We start from the raw sequence: 25,236 nt of genomic DNA, 5'->3' as shown, positions 1-25,236 counted from the left end.
GACATTGGCCAAGGGCAACAAAAATCCAATAAAAAAAAAGTACCCACTGAGATGCCAGTCCCCAAATAGGGTTCAAAGTGGTAGTCAAAAACTGAAGGATGCGTCTTGAAACCTCCCTCTTGAAAGATTTTGTCATAGGAAAGTGGAAATACAGAAGCAGGCAGGGAGTTCCAGAGTTTACCAGAGAAAGGGATGAATGACTGAGAATACTGGTTAACTCTTGCATTAGAGAGGTGGACAGAATAGGGGTGGGAGAAAGAAGGGTCTTGTGCTGTGAGGTTGCGGGAGAAAGGGAGTTCATCAAGAAAGTCACAGGTGGCTCGGGATTATTTCTGAATGCCAAAAACTGTTTATTTACATCGAGGCTTTTCAATGGGATCACATTTACATTATTTCAAGGACTGAATTACTGTTTTACAGTGTCTCTCTCCTCCAGATATATAAAAACAAAGTACAGTAAAATCCCTCTCATCCGGCATTCGAGTATCCGGCAGCTTCAAGTATTTGGCACATTTTTCCCCGAGCCTTAAAATCAATAAAAAATCAATGTGTGCTCATAAAATCGATTAAAATTCCCGCGCGAAGCATACTTTGTCCCCTCGCTACCAGAGCGCACTGCTTCACACCACCCGCGGCCCACTGCACTGTGTTTACTCAGTGACTCAGTCCCGCGTGTGCACTGTTTATCACCTGATGCCTTCATCATGCCTAAAGTTGTAGAAAAGAGGAAGCGTGTTGTGCTTACACTTAAGCAGCTGATCAGATCAGCTGCTGATTAAGATCAGCTGATCTTTGTTATGGTAAGATGCACGAGTGTAGGGTGGTGATTGTGGACATATTTTCACTTCTGTTCAAGTATCCGGCATGTCGGTGGTTCCGTTGATGCTGGATAAGAGGGATTTTACTGTAGATACTTGTAGGAACTATAAATTAGTAATGAACGGCAGCTTTTGCCATGTCTTTTAATATTTGAAATCAAGGAACTTTGTTCTAGAACTGAATTATGGTACAGCAACCAAAGCAATAATGAGTTCAAAATTATGTTAAAAAAACAATTTGCTCAAAAAGGGAGGCATTTGGTAACCAAGGTTCCACGGTGTTTTGATTTTGGGAACTACCCCACAGTATCTGCTGCTGCTCTTTCTCTTCATGGAATCTACTTATAACAATGCTTTTCTGCTTCTCTCTCTCTCTCTCTCTCTCTCTCTCTCTCTCTCTCTCTCTCTCTCTCTCTCTCTCTCTCTCTCTCTCTCTCTCTCTCTCTCTCTCTCTCTCTCTCTCTCTCTCTCTCTCTCTCTCTCTCTCTCTCCAATTCATTGAAAGGAATCTCTCTCTCTCCAATTCATTGAAAGGAACATCTCATTTATTAGTGAAATTGCTCTCTGCTGCCTCTGCCTTCTACAAGCTTTATCCCACATATCTCAGGACACTAAACTTAAGACACTTCTTGAGTTGCATGCTCAGATAATTTTTCCCTCAGTTATAGACATCATGTCATACTTCGGCCTTTCTCTTCATCTCACTTTACAGTCCATCACCTAAGATTATACTTACCAGAGAGCATGGGTAGATAATGGTGGGAGTGACAAGATTGGGATGTATAATTTGCCTTGTGTGAACAGTTACATGAAGAAACTTTTCTTACCTTGATCATTCCCATGTGTAGTGACAAGATAAACATGTCATCACATGTATCAGGCAGGAGGCAGGTGTAGTTTTTATTTATAGGAGTGAGGCTGCTTAAAATTAAACAAATTCCAATCTTATATTACTTTAATTGATTCTTCATATCAAATTGTGATAAAAATTAATAAGTGCCTTGAAATGTGGGCAAGATTCAACGTTTAAATATTGAGAATTTATTTTACACAAACCCTTGTATATATCACTGCTGCAGTGCATGTGAAGGCAAGGACTAGTGGAGAGTGCATACAAAGCACACTTTCACATGTGTTTACCAGTTTTGTGATTCATTCTTGAAAGTATACTAGCAACAGTAACCTTTAATAAATAATTGCCCCATAACCCAGAAGACCTCAAATAAAAGGTGTACAGTCCTCCATTCATATAATAAAGTATTTCCAAAAAATTTTGAAACAAAGGATTTCTATATGGTATTGCATGTTTGTCTATCTTTACTACAACATAATTGCATTTTTTCTACAGTTACACACTACAAAACAAGAGCAGTGTTATAAATGACTATGTTGGAATTCCAATGATGTCAGACAACACAATGTTTTTATAAGTGACATCATGAATTATGTTGCTAACTCTATAAGTTATCCGTGTTATGTATATATATTTTTTTTTCGCTTTTCTTATTTTTAAGTAACACATAGTGAATTTATGACTAGTGAGTGGAATGTGATGGCAAGAGGAAACCCAGTATGTAGTAGTAGTACTTTATTATTGTAATGTTTCAGCTGTAGTCCTCCTACTTCATCATGAGCTTTTCTTGCTACCATATTTCATTCATATAGAGATCTGTTACATTTGCCATTATCCAAAAGCTCTCAGTAGTTTCTTCATAGTCTTTTATAGCTTAATAGCTAATTTAATATAAGCCTTCAGTTAATTTCTTTAAGTTTCCTGTGAACTATCTTAGATGTGATCAACTTTTCCATGGGTAGACATTTGGTACATATCAGTAGTCCTCTAAAGCAAGTATGTATATTCTTTACAAATTTCCTTGGTTGACTAGTTTCACTGATAGGCACCCCATGATAAGAGAAATTTAGCCACTTAGATATTTTTACCACAATATTTCATGCCTAGTTTTTTGTGATATAGATTTGAGCTATGGTGTAAAATCACTCAGTTCCTTAGTGAATGATAGACAAAGCATTCAGGCATTCATAGTGCATGACCTGGAGCCACCAACTCTTGCAAATAGTTGGTAATTCATCACTCCAGCAAGCACGTGGCTCTCGACTGTCCTTTATTTTTCTGTGGCTGATTGCTGCTGTTAGAATGACATTATTGCAGTTCTTTATTACAATAACTGCTTGAGTATCATTTCTGTGTCATTTATGCAATAGTCTTGCCATCTGTGTGGGAACTGCTGAAACTTAGTCCATGGAGTGGCTTTATTCTTAACTTAAGCATTAAGCAAAAGTAGCATTGTAAAAATTACAAATGGTGAGCTTCTCTTGTTACTTGCATCATTCTTTCTCATTATTCTTACTTTCAGAACCTTACCTTTAGCCTGATTTTGATTATACTACTTTACTACTTTTGAAAATAAGATAATTTTGACTGCTATAGTTTCAGGTTGAGTGACCCATGATTCATTCATCACCTGACCCATTTTAGCAGCATGGCCTTAAGAGCACAAATGGATACCTGCAAAAACATGGAATTACTGTGCTGCAGGTTAGTTGTTACTGTTTATTTTGCAGACACATGGAAATTCATTAGAAAATACACTAATAACCATGATATGTAATATAGTACATTGGTACCTTGACTTGGGAGTGCCCCAACTTATAAGTTTTTTGAGATACAAGCTGTAGCATGAAAAAAAATTTTTATTTAATTTGCGAGCCAAAATCCGAGATAAAAGCAAGCTTCAGCTATGCCGCAGCTAGTTGGCACAGCAAGTGCCACAACATCTGACCAGCATTTCTCATCTCACTCATTCACTTCATGTTTTTATACATTTGCTATTTATAAATACATTTTCTTACAGTAAACCCTCAATATAATGAATACATAGAGAAGAGAGAGAGAGAGAGAGAGAGAGAGAGAGTGTCATCGACCATTGTCAAGGTCACTCACTGGCTCTTACACAGCTACAATTCATCTCTCAAACATGCAGTTGACTGTGTGTCAGCCAACTCTTCTACATTTTAAGGCCTAGGATGGTTTGTAAAATATAGCAATCATTCGATAATTTTGAAATATGCTGTGATCTGCGAAGTTTCATAAAATAAGACGAGCATTCGATAGCCTTAAAGGGTTCATTATACCAGAAATTCAGTAAACAGAGGTTTGTTATATCAACAGTTTCCTATATTTAAAAACATATAACAAAAAAATATCCACAGTTTACTGTATTTAAAACATGTAACAAAAAAAATTGTTTTTTGGGGGACTGGAATGGATTAATGGCATTTCAATTCATTTCAATGGAGAAAATTAATTTTACATAAAAGCAATTTGAGTTATGAGCTCTGTCACGGAACAAATTAAACTCATAAGTCAAGGTACCACTGTATTAGATTTTATGAAACCAAATTCCTGTCTTGAAAATACTGAACTGGATGCGCTCACACGTGGAACACAATGATGTTTTATGTTGGCAGATTATGTTTTTGTCTAATATAACTGGAATTCTTAAGTTTTGCTGGATACATTTTAACTTTACCAGAAATTTAATATACTACCAGAAATTTAATAGACTGAATTTTCAAGTCATAATAAAACTAATGGAGGACTGTTTTGATAGGCATCAACATTTCAGTCTAATGTTGTATTTGTATTTAATTAAAAACATTACAACAGATATAGTTTTGAAACATATACCAATTCTTTAACAGCTTCACTAAAACACACTTTTGTATCTACAGTACACTCAATAACCATTTCACATAACATGTAGTGGGAATGTTTGGAATTACTGCACAACTGTAACTTTGTTGATTACATATCACCAAATGTGTTAAGAAAACTCACACAGTTCCTTTTCAAATATCAGTCAATGAATAGTATTGTAATGTTAGTGACCTATACCATTGATCCTTGCATTATAATAAAGATTTATCAACTATTTTTATAACATCTGAAACCACATGAATCATGTCATATTAGCATACAATAAAACATGAATTTAATGTAAAAAGTATTAAAATTATTTTGATTGTTACTTGTTCATAACACAAATGCTAAGTTGTAACTAACAGTGCTGTGTGTAACTCCCACTTAAAATGTATGTAAGAGACCAAAGAGATATTGAGCAAAAAAAAAATATACATAAGGAAAAATCCATGCATATACACAGTTAAGTTGATAAAATTATCAAGATTAATATTTTCCCTTCTCATAAAACACTTTAAGGTCAAGTAATCACTTTGACTTAATTTAATACCTATAACTCAGTATATCAGGAAAATTGTTGACCTCTATACTAGTAGAAGCTTCAGTCAATTTATTGATATTTCAACTTGTCAATTTATTTTTATTTCAAATTCTGCTAACAGCAGCTCTTTTGGTAATGTAATACTTCTGAAAGAGGGGCAACTTGCAAATTTTTTTTTCTTTGTGTGTATACAATCAGTCAAAAAGAAAAAGGACACTAAATACCCTTTCCTTAGCCCATTAAGAAATGGGTGTGGGCGCACATACACAACCATAATGGTAATGGTTTTCTCATGACTAGGCCATCTACATTATGAGAGTAAGTGCTTTGTTCTTAATGACTAAAATCACACACATCAACTATAAAGCCATTTATCACAAACATTTCAAAATCACATTTGAACCCCCTTTCCCAACTTAACCAAACATCATAAATATAGTTTATCACTCAAATATAATACTGTGAACTCACCTAATCATTAGATCCCTCATGTAATATGTATGCTTAGATAAAATAAAAAAATATATAGAATTCTTAAAATATTTTAAGATTATTCTACATAAAAAACACTGAAATTACTGTAGCTGCTTTCAATGAAATTACATCACTGGTGAATTTTGTTTACGGTATTTAAGAATCAAATTTGCAACTTTATTCTTCTATTGATAATTGTCAGCTAAACAAGTAATGTTGATTGTATCTCAATATACATATATCAATCGTAAATTTTTCAAATGAACAAGAAAGTATATTACTTTTATTTAAAACCTATAAAATAAACTGTGATTCTACTTGCTAATTAACTGGCACTGATTCACTCAATCTGTATTTTCCCCAGAAACCATCAAGCACTAATGCCCCGTTCTTCCTCAAATCTCATATGTACTGACAATCTTGAGTGCGAAGGGAAAATGATGCATTCATTAATCTTTTAGTCCTACTAAAAGTTTTGAAAATTACAACCATCTGGTTTTAATATTGAAATGTTCAATTTGTACTCTTTAAGTAATTCACTCTGAGGGATAATGGCTGCAGAAAACAAAAAAATAGGAACTTAAAATCTTTGCTGTACCTATTAATCTCTTGTTCAACTCACGACCAAATTCACAATCGAGTTTCAAATAATGTGAAATTCAAAAGTAATGGCATCTATCTTAAAGAAAAATAACTTGATTATTTACAAATAAGATCATAAAAGTTAGAGGACTACCTTGTGTATCACAATAAAACTAAAATACTTTATCTGGTAACTTCAGAAAATAATTTTAAAACTCTACCACAATCCAACAGGATTACATCAATCTTTATCAAAAGTGGATCAAAAGATAAAAGAAATCTTGAGTATAGAACAATCATGTACTTCCATGCATCTCACAGCAGTCTCAACTGTGTGTGTGTGTGTGTGTGTGTGTGTTAGTGATGAACCCAAGCCCAGGCTCCCCCTAGAATTAATTTGTAAGGAATTTTAGAGACCTTCCTAAAAAAAAAAAAAATATATATATATATATATATATATATATATATATATATATATATATATATATATATATATATATATATATATATATATATATATATATATATATATACACAGTGTGTGCCAATCTTGTGCACCTAATGTTGTTATCAGCATTCTGTTCACATAACTAAACCTGTAATGTTATACCTTCAATATCAAACTGATTAATTAGCCAGATGGCTAATGTCTGTATTTTATGGAGGACATGAAACAAATAGAACCTTCATCAAGCTTTACAGTCTTATTCAGGAATCAGTTAATTTTCAGAGTGGTTCATATAAAACTGAATGATGTGTTTCTTTCTGGCAAATTCTTATTTTCTACAAAACACATATTTTATCAAGTGATGGTGTACTACAATAATGCCACAGAGATATGTGTCATACTTTCTTGAGTATGAACAAAACTCTGACGTTAATTGGTGAGGCCTTTTTTGTGGTAGACAATCAGCGATGTAACTAATTAATCTGACATTGGCCAGGTTTCAGATAAAAAAAGAATAAATAAATAAAAATCAATCTGATGCTGAAAAATTGACAGCCTGTAACATCAGAATGTGAGTTCCAATATCTTATACCATGCACAACTATGGAGGCAATTTTGCATCACAATCAGCTCACCAATGAGAACATTAAATGCTTTCTTTTTAAATATTTTTTTCCTCCATGAAGCCAGAATATCTCAAGATAAGTGAAAAGAGAATGCTTGGGGAGTCCTGTACTGAATCCATCCTGAAGTAAATGTGACAAGAATTGTTTACACAAGAACAGTCATCCAGGAAAATATCACAAACACCCCATAATGGGATGGAACACTAGTGAGTTGAATATATATATATATATATATATATATATATATATATATATATATATATATATATATATATATATATATATATATATATATATATATATATATATATAGTAGTGTAGTAATAGCTATCATGGAGGTTTTTAAATGGTCAACCTACATTTCATATTGTCATGTGCTTAAGAGTTGTCAATACATTTCCTACTTATTGTACATCATAGTGACCCCTTGTGTTACTATTGGTCATAATGTAAGGCATGTGAAGTAACCTTGTCAATACATCACTCCTGGTATATATAGGTTTGGGAAGTCAAGGCACATACAAGATGTGTGAATGGCTATGTGATCCCTTCCATCAAATTTATATATAACTTATATTATTATGAGATATTACTTACAATAGTATGAGTGGCTAACATATTCTCATCTTCCAAGATGTAATGATCAGTTATTTTTTTATGGAAAAAAAAAAAATGCAGTAGATCAATGACTAAGAAATGGATCATACATCCATTCACACTAATGAGCCTTCAGACACTTATCTTTTAATTGCTGTGATACAGAACAGGATCTAGAATGTGTGAAAAAATAAATAAATAAATAAAAATAAGTAAAAATAAATGGCTGAGAGCCTCCTCAACTATTCTTTTAATTTTCCATATGCCTACTCACTCTTTCTAACCATAAACCAGTTAAGATAACAAAAACAGGTTACCAAACATAGCATTGTTACAAAACCACTGCCTTAGCAATCCATTCCCCCTAACTTAGATTTTCTCTAAATTAGAAAATCATATTGTACTATGAATTAAAACCTACTCTAAAATATTAGGCAGCAATTTTAAATTTGGGTGTCTAACACAGGGCATAAATCTATCTGATCTCTAATTTTTTTTAAAGAAAATATACTAGAACAAGACTATTCTTCTCTTTCTTCTCTAGCAGAAAAATAAATATAATTCAAAAATATAAATCAATGATAACAAGACCTAAATATAACAACAAAATTCAGTACAAATCATAACTTTAAAAAACAATCAGTTACTGAACCGAAGCAAGTTGTCATCTTAGCCTTGAGGTAATGTGAATTACCACTGTTCCCACAGCTACCACAACCTCTAACGAGAGGGAGCAACTGCAGATAAAAACCATGAGCTATACCGGATCCTAACACAACCTACTTTCAGAGGCTGTGTCAGGACAACGATTCTGCACCACACTCATCTGTATTGCAAGAGGTTCTCCTAGCTGCAGCTGCCGCTTTTCAGCAAACTTAAGGAGCTGCTCAATGGTGATACTGCGGATATCCACCTCCTCCTGCAGCCCCTGGCGCTCCTGTAATAAGGCCACCAGCTCCTGCGATGCATCTGATAACACCACAACAAAAGGATTATATCTCATGAAATTGTAGTTATAGTTTGATGAAAGCTAGGCTGTATAGCTAAAAGGAGGCTTGTATATGAACAGCTTCTGCAATGCATCTAATAACACCACACCAAAAGGATTAGATCTCAGGAAACTGTAGTAATATAAAAGCTAGGCTCTATAGCCAAAAGGAGGTATGTATATGTAGCATGACTGCAGAAAAGAATGTAAAATACGTAAAAAGAAAGCAAAAAGGATGTGCATCATGCAAATGCGAGTGAAGACACCAATAATTTCTGGGAGTGAACATAATACAAAAGAGAATGAAGAGAGACTCTTGAGAGCTAAGAATGGTAGATGTTTTAGGGAAAGATTAGGAGTGTGAAGACAAGAAAACAGGGACAGTTAAATTTTGCTAACATGAATGGAACAAGAAGCGAATGAGTCTGGAGAAATTTATTCCTCACTATACAGAAGAAAGCACAGCAGACTGAAACATGAAAGAAAGCTGCAGGCCTAGATGGTTGTCTAGTCAAATGCTTGAAAGATGAAACAGAGTGAATGAGTTACATGTTATGAAATGTATGAATATGATGTACTGTAAGAAGAATAATATAGTTTTGAATGGAAAGTGATACTAGGAGATAGGATGTTCCTCAATACAAAATCACATCTTGCTTTGGACTGAGAAATTATCTTTATTTAGAGGACGTTGTGCTAAGGAGAATTGGTGATGGCATGTATAGTACTAGCCAAATGAGTAATCACCAACTATTCATTTGGCTGATATACATACCACCCTAATTTTTGGATGGTATTAAACTTAGACAGGTGAGTAGTACATGTTGACTATGTGACATCTCTTCTATTGCAGCACATGATGGCAACCCTCACCTTGACTTCACTGCTCTGCTGTCAACTTCTGACTTGCCACATATTAGGCCTTATTTTGTTTATATTTCTTACAACATGGCTAAAAACAAGTTCCTGTTGAGCAAGAAAATATATCAAATCACAGCACTGCATAAATTTAGGAAACATTGGTAAAAATTAAATTGCTGATGCTCTAGGTGTTTGTGCCAAGGCCAGGTGGAAGAAATTCATGGTGGTAGCTGTGACCTGCCTGAACATTCAGTTCATGACCATAAAGCCAGGAAAGTATTACCCAAGACATTCAGAATCCTGCCATTAAGTCCAAAGATTGCCTTTTGATAACATGAATTGTCTTAGGTGATATTTTCCTGGCTATGGTCAATGAACTGTATGTTCAGGCAGGTCATGGCTACCATCATGAATTTCTTCACCCTGTGCTTGGCACAAACACCTAGAGTATTAGCAATTCAGTTTTTAACAGTTTACTAAATTTATGCAGTGCTGTGATTTGAAATTTTCTTGCTCAGCAGAAGCTTGTTTTTATTTTTAGCCATGTTGTAAGAAATATAAACAAAATAAGGCCTAATGTGTGGCAAGTCATGAGTTGACAGTGAAGCAGTGAAGTCATCCATCACTCCTCAGCCACCTTAAGTCAAGCTGAGGGTTACCATCATGTGCAGCAGGGGAAGAGGAGAGATGTCACATACATTCAACTGTACTACTCACCTGTCTAAGTCCACCCCAAAATTAGGGTGGTATGTATTTCAGCCAAGAGTAGTTGGTGACTACTCATTTAGCTACTATTGTATATATGATGAAAGAAGAGCAACTGGTGAAGATAACAGCTGGATGTTTGGATACGAAAAATGTAAGGGTGCAGTGAAGACAATGAATGGGATACATGGACAGTAAAGATAACTTAAAATGCAAGAGAGGAATACCTGTAGAGTTGTATATATAATAGAGTGTCAGTGGGTGAAGTTAGTACCTGCCATTTAAAACTGCCAGTAAGTGGCTTGGAACTCTAACCACTAATCCTACATGCTCTTGCCCAGCTCCCAATGAAAAGTCCTGATAACTCCCTAATAACAGTGTGATCATATAATGGCAATGCCACCTCAGTACCTCAGGGCTGCATGAGGCTGCAGGGTCAAACTTTTGCCCTGGAATTTTCCCACCTGTGTGTTTTTGCTCTGTGGATTACAAAGTTCCATACTCAAAGCCACCACAAGCAAGGTGGAGAGGGACTGTATCATTGCCCTGAGTCGAGATCAACAAGATAGCTACCCGTGTTGGCATTGCCTCTATATGGAGCCACTATCTTTCATATCCCTGCTGCCAATAAAGTCTGAATAAGAATGAAATTCTGATACATTATGCAGCAGTTCTGAGTTTTCTTCTTGATTTCCCAGTATGTAATGAATGGATTTGAACTGTTCATGTTGACAAGTAGTTGGGTTTAGGAAGGGGGACAAAAACCCAGGGACACATAGCACATAGAAAAATGTAAACACCTACCAAAATGGGAAGAGGCTAAAGAAATTAAAGTTGGATTGAAGAAAAGAATGAGAAAAGCTATAGAGGCAGCCCTCATAACAACTAGGGAAGTCATTAACCAAAGAGAAGGTTTAATCAGGTGGGTGGGTAATTCCGCCAGATTGGCCCTCAGGTCAGGTACAAGGAAAATCCCCAGTAAAGGCTCGTCACGTAGGCGGATAATGCCACCTGACTAGGAAAATAAAATTAGGTGAGGTACATGCCAGGATGGCAATACTCTGTACGAATGTCAAATGAGAAAATTTTGTATGTTGTTATAAATAGTGTGTTTTCACTCATGTAAATCAGTCTCTCTGAGGATGGCTATTCAGCCGAAACGTTAGAGATTAAAAGAATCCTAACTCCTCCATGGGTTTTTTAATGAATGGATTCTTTATCAAAGTACACTTTGTGAATTAATCAGTCTTCATGGAGGTCTTTCACTGCTTGCCTGGGCAAAGTTTGTGCAAGGGGGACTTCATTTTCATTCAGACCTCTGCTGGCAGCAATGCAAAAGTTAGTGGCTCTGTGACAGCCAACACAAGTAGCAATCTTGTCGTTCTTAGCTTCATATTGCCCTATCCACCTTGCTTATGGTCTTCCCAACCATTTTTATCCTATTGGTAAAAAATGTTAGACTTTTAAACTACATGGGACAAAAACATGCAGGTGGGTAAATTTAGGGAGAAAAGATTAACCCTACAGCTTCATGCAGCCTTGAAGTACTGTCATCACATGATCATAATATTGCAGATTTACCAGCATTCATCATTTGGAGCTGGGTGACAGCAGGTAGGTTTTATAGCAGTTGGAGTTGAGTTATTTACCAGTGATTTTGTGGAAATTTTCATGATATTGTAATTAAAAATTGTGGTCTGCAGTGAAGTTTTGAACACTAATATTCATTTTTTTATAAGGTAGAAAGGAAATATAGTAAGCATCTGTTTTATTTCAAGCTGTTAGCACATAACAACAGTTGCTGTATGTGTTCAAGACTTTATCACACCACTTTTCATTATTGGTGTCAAAACTTTTATCACACCACTTTTTATTATTGGTGTTGTGATAATTCTAAAAATAAAAAAAAAAGGTATACATTTGTCATTTTGAACTTCAATATAATAGATTACAAATATTTTTCAGTTCCATTTTATATATATATATATATATATATATATATATATATATATATATATATATATATATATATATATATATATATATATATAAAAGTATTGCATAAACTATGGGAGATATAGGAAAGTGAAAGGCCTCCAGTCACACCAATACCTATTCAATGGCTTCCACGGAGACCACTTCCCTACTATACTTGCAAAGCACAAGCCTGCATGAATTTATACAATTATCACTGAGTTTTTTGATGACACTGGTTTAGTTTAGTCTCCTCCAGTCAAAACACTTGGACAAGATAGCCCACATAATAACTGAAAGGAGGCAAGTCACAAACCCAAGGAAATAAGCGAGTTGCTTGATCTAGCAAAGTGTAGCAGTAGTGTTTGCATCATTGTTACAAAAAATTGTAGAGTTGGCTGTGGAATTTGAAAAATAGTAGAGGGGGTTGTGAATGTGGTAATGTGTTAAGTGGAATTTGCCCTACATTTGGCAGGAATTGAAGGAAGCAAATCCCAAAGTAATTGGTGAGGTCTCTGAATTGCAGGCAAAATCATTACACCGATTTCCTTGATTTTGCAATTTGCTTCTTTCAGAACAGCGGTCATTATGGTATAGTGGACTAAGGCGCCGCACTTCAGTGCAGATGTCATAGGTTTGAATCCACAATGAGACGTTGGGAGCTACATGGCCTTAGTTGCCTAGCATGCCATTATAAGTAATTCTCTTCCACTGTGGGTATTTCCACATTAGAATTGAATTCATGGCATTTTGTTTCCTTCAGAACAATAATCTGGTTTATCTATTGTGTTTGTGTGGTTTCAACTGGTTGAGGCTGTACCAAACCAGCAAAGCTAAGACCCAGCAATAACAACAAATTCAAGCAGACCCACACACAGCAGGTAAAATACAAAACTGGTCTTGGTGAATACCAGGAGGAGGCAGTAGACACCTGCTGAGACAATAATTACTCCCAGTGAGGTCTAAAGCACTGTTCAGGGGGTGCTGTGAACTTATCATTAAACCCAACTGTGACCTCACTGAATGTTTCTCTTTGTGTCTCACAACATAAGGGGGCAGTCACAGCCTGCCCTCTAAAGACAACTCTCTTCCTCCTCACAAAACTACAAGCACCTAATAACACACACACCCTTCACTCAAAAATTTCAAAATTATCATGGCGACTCCTACACCAGCCTCGGAGTCCCCATCTGGGGAGGGGACCATAAATGTCCCCAGGTTGGACTATCTTTCTGTCGACGACCCTAAGTGTCTTGACACCCCCCTCAACCTTTTCTTCATTAACTTCTGCAACATTTGCAGTCTAAGATCTAATTTTCAATCTGTAGAACACCACCTCTCCTCTTCTAAACCTCATCTTCTTTTCCTCACTGAAACTCAGGTGTCTGAGGCAACTGACAGTAGCCCCTTTTCTGTTCCCTCCTACTTTCTCTATCCTCATTTTTGATCCAAAGGTGGATGTTGTATTTATGTGCGCAATGACTTAACCTGCTCTCGTGCCCACGCTCTTGAATCTTCCAAGTTTTCCATCATCTGGCTACGACTACAGAGTCACTCTCAAACTAAATTTATCTGTGCTGTATACCTCTTACCTAACTCCTCTGACTATAAGAAATTCTTTGACTACTTAACTTCCAAAGTGGAGCATATTCTGACCCTCTTCCCTTTTGCAGAGATCTCCATTCTTGGAGACTTCAATGTTCACTACCAGCTTTGGCTTTCCTCTCCCTTCACTGACCATCCTGGTGAACTAGCCTTCAACTTTGCTATCCTCCACGACTTAGAGCAATTGGTGCAACACCCTACTCGTATTCCTGACCGTCATGGAGATACGCCCAACATTCTTGACCTTTTCCTAACCTCTAATCCTTCTCCTTATGCTGTCACCCTTTCTTCTCCGTTGGGCTCCTCCGATCACAATCTCATATCTGTATCTTGTCCTATCACTCCAATCCCTCCTCAGAATATTGTCCTATCACTCCAATCCCTCCTCAGAATCCCCCTAAGTGAAGGTGCCTCTGGCGTTTTGCCTCTGCTTGTTGGGGGGACCTGAGGAGGTATTTTGCTGATTTTCCTTGGAATGACTACTGCTTCCGTGTCAGAGACCCATCTTTGTGTGCTGAGCGCATAACAGAGGTGATAGTGTCTGGCATGGAGGCGTACATTCCTCACTCTTTTTCTCAACTTAAACCTTCCAAACATTGGTTTAACACAGCTTGTTCTCGTGCTATACATGATAGAGAGGTGGCCCACAAAAGGTATTTAAGCCTTCCATCACCAGAATCTCATGCACTTTATATTTCTGCCCGGAACCATGCCAAGTCTGTTCTCCAACTAGCCAAAAACTACTTCATTAACAGAGAGTGTCAAATCCTTTCAAGATCTAACTCCCCTTGTGACCTCTGGCATCTAGCCAAAAATATCTCCAATAACTTTCCTTCTTCTTCTTTCCCTCCTTTATTTCAACCAGATGGCACCACTGCTATCACATCTATTTCAAAGCTGAACTCTTCACTCAAACCTTTGCTAAAAACTCTACCTTGGACGATTCTGGGCTTGTTCCTCCCTCTCCTCCACCCTCTGACTACTTCATGCTACCTATTAAAATTCTTCGCAATGATGTTTTCCATGCCCTTGCTGGCCTAAACCCTCAGAAGGCTCATGGACCTGATGGGGTCCCTCCTATTGTTCTCCGAAACTGTGCCTCTGTGCTTACACCTTGCCTAGTCAAACTTTTTTAGCTCTGTCTGTCAACATCTACTTTTCCTTCTTGCTGGAAGTTTGCCTACATTCAGCCTGTTCCTAAAATGGGTGACCGTTCTAATCCCTCAAAATACCGTCCTATTGCTTTAATTTCCTGCCTATCTAAAGTTTTTTTTATCTATCCTCAACAGGGAAATTCTTAAACATCTATCACTTCACAACCTTCTATCTGATAGCCAGTAGGGGTTCCATCAAGGCCACTCTACTGGTGATCTTCTGACTTTCCTTACTGAGTTTTGGTCATCCTCTTTTAGAGATTTTGGTGAAACTTTTGCTGTTGCCTTGTACATATCTAAAGCTTTTGATAGAGTCTGGCACAAAGCTTTGATTTCCAAACTACCCTCCTACGTCTTCTATCCTTCTCTATGTAACTTCATCTCAAGTTTCCTTTCTGACCGTTCTATTGCTGCTGTGGTAGATGGTTACTGTTCTTCTCCTGAATCTATTAACAATGGTGTTCCTCAGGGTTCTGTCCTGTCACCCACTCTCTTCTTATTATTCATTAATGATCTTCTAAATCAAACCTTGTCCTATCCACTCCTACGCTGATGATACCACCCCGCACTTTTCCATGTCTTTTCATAGATGTCCAACCCTTTAGGAAGTAAACATTTCATGCAGGGAAGCCACAGAACGCTTGACCTCTGATCTTTCTGAAATTTCTGATTGGGGCAGAGCAAACTTGGTATTGTTCAATGCCTCAAAAACTCAATTCCTCCATCTATCAACTCTTCAACACAACCTTCCAGACAACTATCCCCTCTTCTTTAATGACACTCAACTGTCCCCCTCTTCTACACTGAACATCCTCGGTCTGTCCTTTACTTATAATCTAAACTGGAAACTTCACATCTCGTCTCTAGCTAAAATAGCTTCTATGAAGTTAGGCATTCTGAGACCTCTCCGACAGTTTTTCTCACCCCCACAGCTGCTAACTCCGTACAAGGGTCTTATCCGTCCATGTATGGAGTATGCTTCACATGTCTGGGGGGTTCCACTCATACTGCTCTTCTAGACAGGGTGGGATCAAAAGCTTTTTGTCTCATCAACTCTCCTGTAAATGACTGTCTTCAGCCTCTCTCTCATTGCCGTAATGTTGCATATCTAGCTGTCTTCTACCACTATTTTCATGCTAACTGCTCTTCTGATCTTGCTAACTGCATGCCTCCCCTCCTCCCGCGGCCTCGCTGCACAAGACTTTCTTCTTTCTCTCACCCCTATTCTGTCCACCTCTCTAACGCAAGAGTTAACCAGTATTCTCAATCATTCATCCCTTTCTCTGGTAAACTCTGGAACTCCCTGCCTGCTTCTCTATTTCCACCTTCCTATAACTTGAATTCCTTCAAGAGGGAGGTTTCAAGACACTTATCCTTCAATTTTTGACTACCACTTTGGACCTTTTCATGGGACTGGCATTTCAGTGGGCATTTTTTTTTTTATTGGATTTTTGTTGCCCTTGGCCAGTGTCCCTCCTACAAAAAAAAAAAAAAAAAAAAAAAAAAAAAAAAAAAAAAAAAAAAAAGGGCTAGTTAACTCCAGTCAAGAGCTTCAACAGTCATAACCTCCTGCATACCAAAACTTTATAACATGCATATTACCACTGAAAATGCAATGAACACAATTCACCATAATATTAACATAGTATCAAGCCTTTTTGTAGAGGTGAAATTTAGAAAAAATAAATTAAATAAAAAATAAATAAATAGAATGTGTTGAGCTATAAAAACATTTAGGTGTAGAATATTTGTATGAGAGTAATAGCAATACTAGTAATAACATAGAACTAAGGAGGAGATACTAATGGGATAGGATGGTAAATGGTAAAAAGAGCCTTGAATGCAAGAAGAATCTCAGAAGTGAGGAAGAATGACAGCAACTTAAATGTTGAAAATACGAAAGGCAGAGTTTCCATGAACAGAGCAAACCATATAAGTAACTGGAAAACAAATCAACTGACTGACACTTGTTTTAAGCCATGAAATTTATGCTGCCAATAGTTACTTAAGTTTTGCTATACAAACATGGATGATGTCTGCCCTTTAGAACTGTGAAATACATAAAAAAATATTTGTATAGAATTCTCTAAGAAATTACAATTTTGAAAAAATAAATACTGACAGCAGTGTTGAAACTTACCTTGGACTATGGTGTCAAGATCTTCCTTTAACTGCTTGAGTGAACACAAAGGCAAGCTGGACACTGCAAACAATAATACTCATGTAAATGAATTTTGCAGTAATAATATTAATACAGTAATTGTAAAGTCACAAAAAGTAGCCCATCATGAAGCAAATTTAACATTAATGTGTCACTACAAGAATAAGCAGAAAACTTTCAATAAGCAAGACCTTCTAATGTATTTGAAATAGTTTTCAACAAACAATGAAAATAAATAGATATATAATAATTTTCAATACACTAAAAGGAACTTAATCTCTCATGTATGAAGTTTATGGTGACAACTGTTGACCACTAAACTCTGACTATCCCTGCCTAAGAAAACTGTTTGATATTTAGTATCTACAGTATATACGAGTATATGCCTCATTGTGACCATTTAATCTACAGATAACCTTTGATTGATTTACATAGGTGTATCAGTGACTTGTTTCAATTGTCTCAGATCATTACCTATTATTATTTTGCATCAGTGACTTGTTTCAGTTGTCTCAGATCATTACCTATTATTATTTTGCAAGTTCTTTTGGTGATTGTGCATGGTATTACAGCTCAAGCTACAATAAAGCTACACAATAAATGAAGATTAAAGCAGTGGGACTTTGTATAAATCCTAGGCTGGGACAGCTACAATAATAGGTGATTAATATAACCTCTGATAAATTATATTGAGAGTAACTGAGAGTGAGTAAATGGGTAACTATAAAACTGTAACAACAGTTCCAACAGAATAGAATGGCGAAGTCTTGTACTACTTGGCTAGCAGAAACAAACTTACTTTTACTACACAAGGTATTTTACTATTCCCCAAACTTGTAAACCCTATACACAGTTGATATAGGTACACAAATATCTCTAGGGAACACATCACAGATCTCTAGATTCATGTGTGTAAACATTTCACAACAGTAAGATCACAGGTATCAGGAACTCACATTCCCGAGTGGGTCTCCTGCGCCAACACTTCCTCGGTGAGAGTGTGTGCAGGAAGGTCTGCTGCTTGCAAGGGGAGTCTGCATCCTCAATGGTCACCAGAGGTTTCTGTTCCACTCTGTGATCATCAAAAAAAGATATTGGATAGTTTAATCCATAAAGTAAAACATTTAGCAGTAAATATTGATAAACATTTAAATTTCCATAATTACATCAATGAGGTTATCAAGGTAGCAAAAAATAATTTGAGAAATATAGTATTTATAAGAAAATATTTGGATGAAACCATAGTGAAAATACTGATTCATAAAAAAATAAAAATAAAAGTAGATAAGACTATTGTAATTCATTATAAAGACTATTGTAATTTAATATATTATAATCTGCTAAGTACCAACTTAAGAAACTTGTTAGTTATGAATAAGGCAGCTAAACTAATTAAATGATAACCTTCATATAAGAAAATCACACCACCTCTTATAATTAGATTGGTTGCCTATTAAAGCAAATACAGTGGGATATGCAAAAACAAACATGATTCGTTCCAATGTAGGGTTCATTATGGCAAATGTGCATTATGGTAACTGAAGAATCTATGGGGAAATAATTAATTGGTTCTGGGGAACCAGAAAATAATATAAATTCTACAATTAAAAAAAAAAAATTAAAGTATATTTGCACTACTGCATTTAAGATAACACAACAAATATATACAATACTCTCCCGAGTTTCACACCTAGTTCTAAATTCTTACCATCCCAAGTTAGCGCATTATCAACCCAAGTTTCACGCTGGTTTGACAAGTATAAGTCACATTCACCTACTGTCAGCATCATGCATATACATAAAGTAAACCCCCATAAGTCAGAGGTCTCTCTCTCTCTCTCTCTCTCTCTCTCTCTCTCTCTCTCTCTCTCTCTCTCTCTCTCTCTCTCTCTCTCTGTGTGAAAGTAAGAATAATCCCAAGGATTGCTAAATAGAATGAGATTGACTGTGAATGAAAATGGAATTATGTATACGAATGAGAAAGGATGAAGCAAAAATTATACAAAATAAATGAGAGAGAGAGAGAGAGAGAGAGAGAGAGAGAGAGAGAGAGAGAGAGAGAGAGAGAGAGAGAGAGAGAGAGAGAGAGAGAGAGAGAGAGAGAGAAAGGTATCACTCCCTAGCCCCTTATCTCTGACAGATAAGGAGGAGGGAAGGTGACAGGGAGGGAGGTTTGAGATAAGGCGAAAGAAAGGAAAGGAAAGGAAAAAAAAGGAGGAAAGGACAGGCAGCAGATAGGTGAGCAGTGGCTCGTGCAGCTGGTGAGTTAGTCTTGCAGGTTTTAACTTGTTATTCCAATGAAATTTTTATTAAAATTTCGGTGCTCACACAAATGGCAAGTTCATCTTTCCAGTTTTGGTTCGTTATTCTGATTAAATATTCATTAAAATTCCAGTGCTCACATGAGTGGTGAGTTTGTTATGCCAGTTTTGGTTTGTTATTCAATTAAGTATTTATTAAAATTTCAAAGCAGTATTGCAGTTGTATGTTAAAACGATCATACACTGTTGGGTACCCTACAGTATAAATGTACTATGTATTATGTATAAATGTCCATGTTAACATACCAAGCATTAAAGATGCAAAAACTTGAATATATAAGGTGTGTGCTCAAGGAACATAAATCGGTAACTTCTGTTAATTAGGCAAGCAATGGATGAGTACAAGCTGGAGGAGCTAAAGTTCAATACTGATTTGACATCCAGGACTTTTAGATCCTGTGCACCTAGATTATAATTTATTGCTCATAGCTGTCAAAAGCAGTAGAAATGTAAAGAAGATATTTTCTAAAAGAAACTGAAGACATTTATCTTTAATGATATGATTAGGAGAAAAATATATAAATGAACATTAAGCATTGTAAATTCACCCTTTGGTCATCACATGCATTATTCCTGGAGTGGCTGTGGAGCATATAATACATTACATGGTATTCACATGGCATTCTAAAAAATTTTGCTAGTACATAACTGGTCCCCTTTTCATATGGAACCATATTTACAGAGAACAATATGAGGAACTCCATCAAGTACATAAGCCTTCTTAGGATCAATGGCAAAGAAAATGCAGATGACATTATTACTTGTGAGGTTGTTAGGAGATGGAGGAGGAGACAGGTATTATATCTATCTCTACAATGAACATACTTGGACTGTCATTCATTTACAATTTCAACCAGAAATTTCACATCTTCTCTTTCTACAACAGTTTCCATTAAGTATTCTATATTGTCTCTGCCAATACTTGCAAGATGTGGGAATTTTCTTCCTATCATATACATGACCTGATTTTGTAACAGTTATAACAAGAAAAATTATCTTTGTAATTTCTTTAAAATTTATTGGTTTATGATGTGATAAATTTACATTATAAATAAAAATAAAGGGAGTGAAAAAATTATTTATATCATATTAATCATAGTGTTAGAGCTAATCAGAGCAAGCCAGCATACCAAGACAGCACAACCTAAGTAGATAAATAGGGAGTGATGCCATATCAGTCCCAAAATTACTATTCATTTTCACATTCAGTGATATTACAGCTTCTTACAACTGAAAGAAAGCTCATACCAATTCCTGGATGCACAATCAATAAACAGTTCATCAAAACTGATCCTCATTGAGCTGCACTGGTTACTGATTCAGGCCAGGATTATGTACAAAATTTGTGTGCTAACCTTTCAGGCACTGTTGACTGGTAAGCCAGAGTATACCCAGAGTATTTTAAGACTATTTCAATTAAACACAAACATTATTGTTAGGCATGCATCAAGAGGAGTACAGACTGCTGGAGCCTAACTGACACTGACACTGGTTTTAGAACCTTCATGAGCTGTGCTCCACAGTTATATAATAGGCTGCCTACCTGTGTTAAGAGCAGTCCAAATGTTGTTGTATTTAAGAAATGTTTAAAAAGATCCCTCTTATGGACTGTTGTGATACAGCAGATAGTACCACCTCAGAATTTTACGCATTGTAAGCTACTTGTACCTGCCATTTGTACTATGTGCAACATTGTCATTATTAAGCATTTCTGTGATAATGCAAGCTGTGATGAGCGTTGTACATTTCAACATTTCCTTATATTATCATATTGTCTATTTTATTCTTATATTGTACTATGAGATAACATTATTCCTTTACTTTTACTTTTTTAGGTAAACTATTTTTATTATTATTACCTTTAGGTAAACTATTTTTATTATTATTACCTATCATTTTTATTATTGTTATTATCATTGCTATTATCATTATTATTATTATTATTATTATCATCATAATTTTTATTATTATGATTAATATTAGTATTGCTATAGTCCCACCACTCTAAAACCAAGGTTTGGGTGGGGTCAAGGCCGGGATTTCCTTACTCATGGCATCACCATGTTTCCTCTACTCTGGTTAGTGAATAATGGCCTAAAACAGTTAGGCTTCATTGCACCCTGACTTTTTTTTTTTTCTTTAATGTAGGAAGGACACTGGCCAAGGGCAACAAAACTTGACCCATGTGTGTGTGTGTGTGTGTGTGCATTAACACCACATATGGTTATAAATTTTATGAAGTGAGATACTGATTGACAGTATGATTTTCTCTCTCTCTCTCTCTCTCTCTCTCTCTCTCTCTCTCTCTCTCTCTCTCTCTCTCTCTCTCTCTCTCTCTCATATTTATATTTTGTTACATGCTTGTTAGTTTTTAATTGCATTGCACAGTAAATATTAAAATTTTTACTTTATTTCCACAACACAGCAAGTGAGGGGCAGAAACATCCTGCCCATCCCAGGTTATACAGATGACTTGTAAGTTGTGAGGCCTAGCTGTGTAGGCCTAAGTGTTGCCACTTGTCAAGGTCTTAACAGATTTATTTTTATTATAAAAACACATATTCTACTGATATTCCTTCCAGTTGTATTATAAACATAATTGTTTTACTACTTACCCATCTTAGAACTACAGAGGAAGTCTGCAAAAGCAATGCATTTTTTCAGCAACACTGTAAAATAAGTATGCCACATTTCTTTGTTGTTGTATAAGTACTTTATGTATATTAAGTATGTTTTTCTTTGATATACTAGAATATTTACTTTAAATTGCAGTAGCAGTATATATTTACCTATCTGTGATTTTTTTTACATATATCACAGCAATTACACATCACTGATTTAGGAAGTATGGCCATGCCACAGGCAGGAGAATCCTCATGCTGACACCACTCAAACCTTGGTTTTAAAGTGGTGGGACTACAGTATTAATATCATATTAATATCTGTACAATTTTTATCTCTAACTTTGTGTATAACAAATTACTATACTTTTCTATTTTTATGTATGTTTTTATGGAGGCTTTGTAGACCACCACCTTTTGGTAGAATAGAGCTAGACAAACCAAATAACAGTAAAGATATAAAGATAAAATAAATTAACTAATTTGAGTTACCAATTACCAGATGGCCCCATGCTCTTTATCACTATAAAAGCTGCAACCAGCATCTTCCATACTCAGGGTTCATATCAAGCTAAAGAATCTATCATCAACTACAGACAAATCTTATTCTAGTTGTTACTAAAATCAGTATAGATGTGTTACACAGGCATGCATTTGTTTAATATTATTCAAATTCCACATATACATTTTCCATAATAGATGATGTTCAATAAAATTAACTCACTATATGCCAGTGATTTACCAGCTCTTGCACTTCATTCCACACAAAGAAATATCATCTTCATGAGATCTTGTAGCTTACACCCAAGCCCCTCACAAATAATGATAATTACATAATTATATTACAGACTATTGGCTTGCTATGTTTAATTTTGCTTTGGTGTTCCTTTTCTCTCTTCTCTAGAACTATTATACAATCTAATTTTGGAAATTCTGCTAATTATTTCAGTCTGTTGCATTCATAACTGAGATCAATGAATGTGAAACAATTCAATTCAACAAAAATATATATATACATGGTTAATCTGGATATCACATCCACATTACATATAAGCATGAAATTCATATTTCATGGAGAAGGGTTCAGTGTCCTTGCCATAAATGTAAAAAATTTGGGGAGCATGTGTCTAGTATGGCTGTAATAGCACTCGGGAGTGTGGAGAAATTCGATATTTTCCAAGTCCAGCGAACTCTGCACCAGTCAAGAGTAAACAATGAAATAATTTTCTGCTGTTTATAACTGGGGTTTGTGGGTAGCCTCATATTAGGATTTCATGGTATCTATACACCAGATCTCTCCAATCACATGTTGCCACATTTATTTTAGGGACACATCAGGCATTCTGATAGAGGCTCACTGTCATTTATTAATATGGCTACCCAGTGGAGGGAAATGAAGAGAAAAGTGTCATTGTTTGGGGGGAGAAAAACTCACTATGTGAGTTATTTAGCTACAGCTGTGTTTAAGATGCGGCATGGAGACATGAAGAAGAGGTTTCACATCTCTATCAACGAAGCCACTAAACTGTACCCACCTCCATCGGTCTGAGAATATCAACATCACACCAGTAAGGCATAAAGGTATAATTTTTGAGCTCCCCCATTAGGTTAGGTTATGCTAGGTTTTGTTAGATTAGGTTAGGTTATGCTAGGTTAGGTTATAATAGGTTAGGTTATGCTAGGTTAGGTTAGATTAGGCTATGCTAGGTTAGGTTAGATTAGGTTATGCTAGGTTAGGTTAGGTTATGCTAAGTTAGGTTAGATTATGCTAGGTTAGGTTAATGTCCTAGCGAGGGGGGTCCAGTGGGGGACGCAGCCCCACCAGCTAGATTAGGTTAACATCCTAGCAAGAGAGGTGTCTAGGATAGGTTAGAGAAAGGTTAGGGCTAGGATAGGTTAGGAAATTTAAGATATTAAGGGAAATTTCCTTAGAGTTTTTAATTGCTCATATTTCACTTATTTTTCATCCCTCTCCCAAAAATCCCCCAATTCCCCACAGGCCCCCAGGCTTGTTTGAGGGATTACAGGGGGTTGGGAAGGAATGGTGGGGCAGACGTCTTATCAAGAAATACCATATATATATATATATATATATATATATATATATATATATATATATATATATATATATATATATATATATATAAACAGGTTTGTCAGACAGCAAAATCACACCTTCAAAAATACCCACAATAACAAAGAAAAACAACGTAGTAAAGGAAGGATTAGGAAAGTTACGCTCAGAAACTGTAGCCTAATCCCTATGGCCTTGGATAGCTACTTTACGTTTTATGATCGTTAATTACTTAGGGCCTCTCCTCTCCTGACTAGAGAAATGATGATTAAATGATAAATGACGGCGCAGAACACTAATGCAATTCAAGATAATGGTGATCATGCACACAGTATTTACGCACATACACTAGCAGGTTGTTAATTCATCAGGAAGTAAAGAAATGAGCTTATCAAGGGTACAAAGGAAGGTATTTCCGCACGTATGCCTTTAACAATGCAAATACTAAAACAAGTGTCATGCAGTGCCTATAACACACACCTCATGTTGTACTGCAGCTCTTCCTTCCTCTGAACGTCCACCACTGACCCGGAACCCAGCAGGGCGTGCACGAGGGCCAGGAAGTGGCAAGGGGACCTTGGCCGGGCAGCAGCTCCCTCACTCACACCTCACGGCCAACAGCTGACAAGAGACCCAAACGTGGACTGTCTTTGCCTCGGGACTCTTTCCTGTTTTTTTTTTTTTTATTATCTGCCATAAATTTCTGAACTCCCGTAACCTTACATACATATCAAGAAATTCAGTAATTCAATATTATACATTTATTGCAAGATGAACTAGATTTAACAGTCTAACAACGAAAATGCAAGTATTAGCTAGTCTTATTTGTCACTCCCTTCGCCAACTTTTCCTACTTTTTTTTTTTTTTTGACTCACAATACATCCTACTTTCTTTCATTGCCATTTTTCACGCAGTTCAAATTCCCAGACATTTAACATATCATGGTTCATTTAATACAGCCACA

At 36.0% G+C, this 25,236-nt stretch overlaps 1 protein-coding gene across 1 annotated transcript; it reads right to left on the bottom strand.

Annotated features, from left to right (window-relative positions):
* Positions 1-1,758: 1,758 nt before the first annotated feature.
* On the bottom strand, positions 1,759-24,910 carry LOC135103667 (uncharacterized). The gene is made up of 4 exons (XM_064010230.1): positions 24,752-24,910; positions 18,212-18,327; positions 17,235-17,297; positions 1,759-8,776 (listed from the first exon to the last, which is right to left on the bottom strand). Exons 1-4 carry the CDS (start codon positions 24,754-24,756, stop codon positions 8,577-8,579), a joined length of 384 nt encoding a protein of 127 aa, XP_063866300.1. The 5' UTR covers positions 24,757-24,910; the 3' UTR covers positions 1,759-8,576.
* Between the last annotated feature and the right edge of the window lie 326 nt (positions 24,911-25,236).

The sequence above is a fragment of the Scylla paramamosain genome, chromosome 9 (genome assembly GCF_035594125.1).
Source record: "Scylla paramamosain isolate STU-SP2022 chromosome 9, ASM3559412v1, whole genome shotgun sequence".
NCBI classification, from domain to species: domain Eukaryota; kingdom Metazoa; phylum Arthropoda; class Malacostraca; order Decapoda; family Portunidae; genus Scylla; species Scylla paramamosain.
This window is presented reverse-complemented; position numbering and strand designations above follow the sequence as displayed.

Excerpts from the sequence above, each read along its gene's own strand:
- LOC135103667 (XM_064010230.1), bottom strand. Across the intron at positions 17,298-18,211 it reads CAGGAGACCCACTCGGGAAT|TGTCCAGCTTGCCTTTGTGT; the intron begins GTGAGTTCCTGA and ends TATTGTTTGCAG. Across the intron at positions 8,777-17,234 it reads TCTTGACACCATAGTCCAAG|ATGCATCGCAGGAGCTGGTG; the intron begins GTAAGTTTCAAC and ends TGGTGTTATCAG.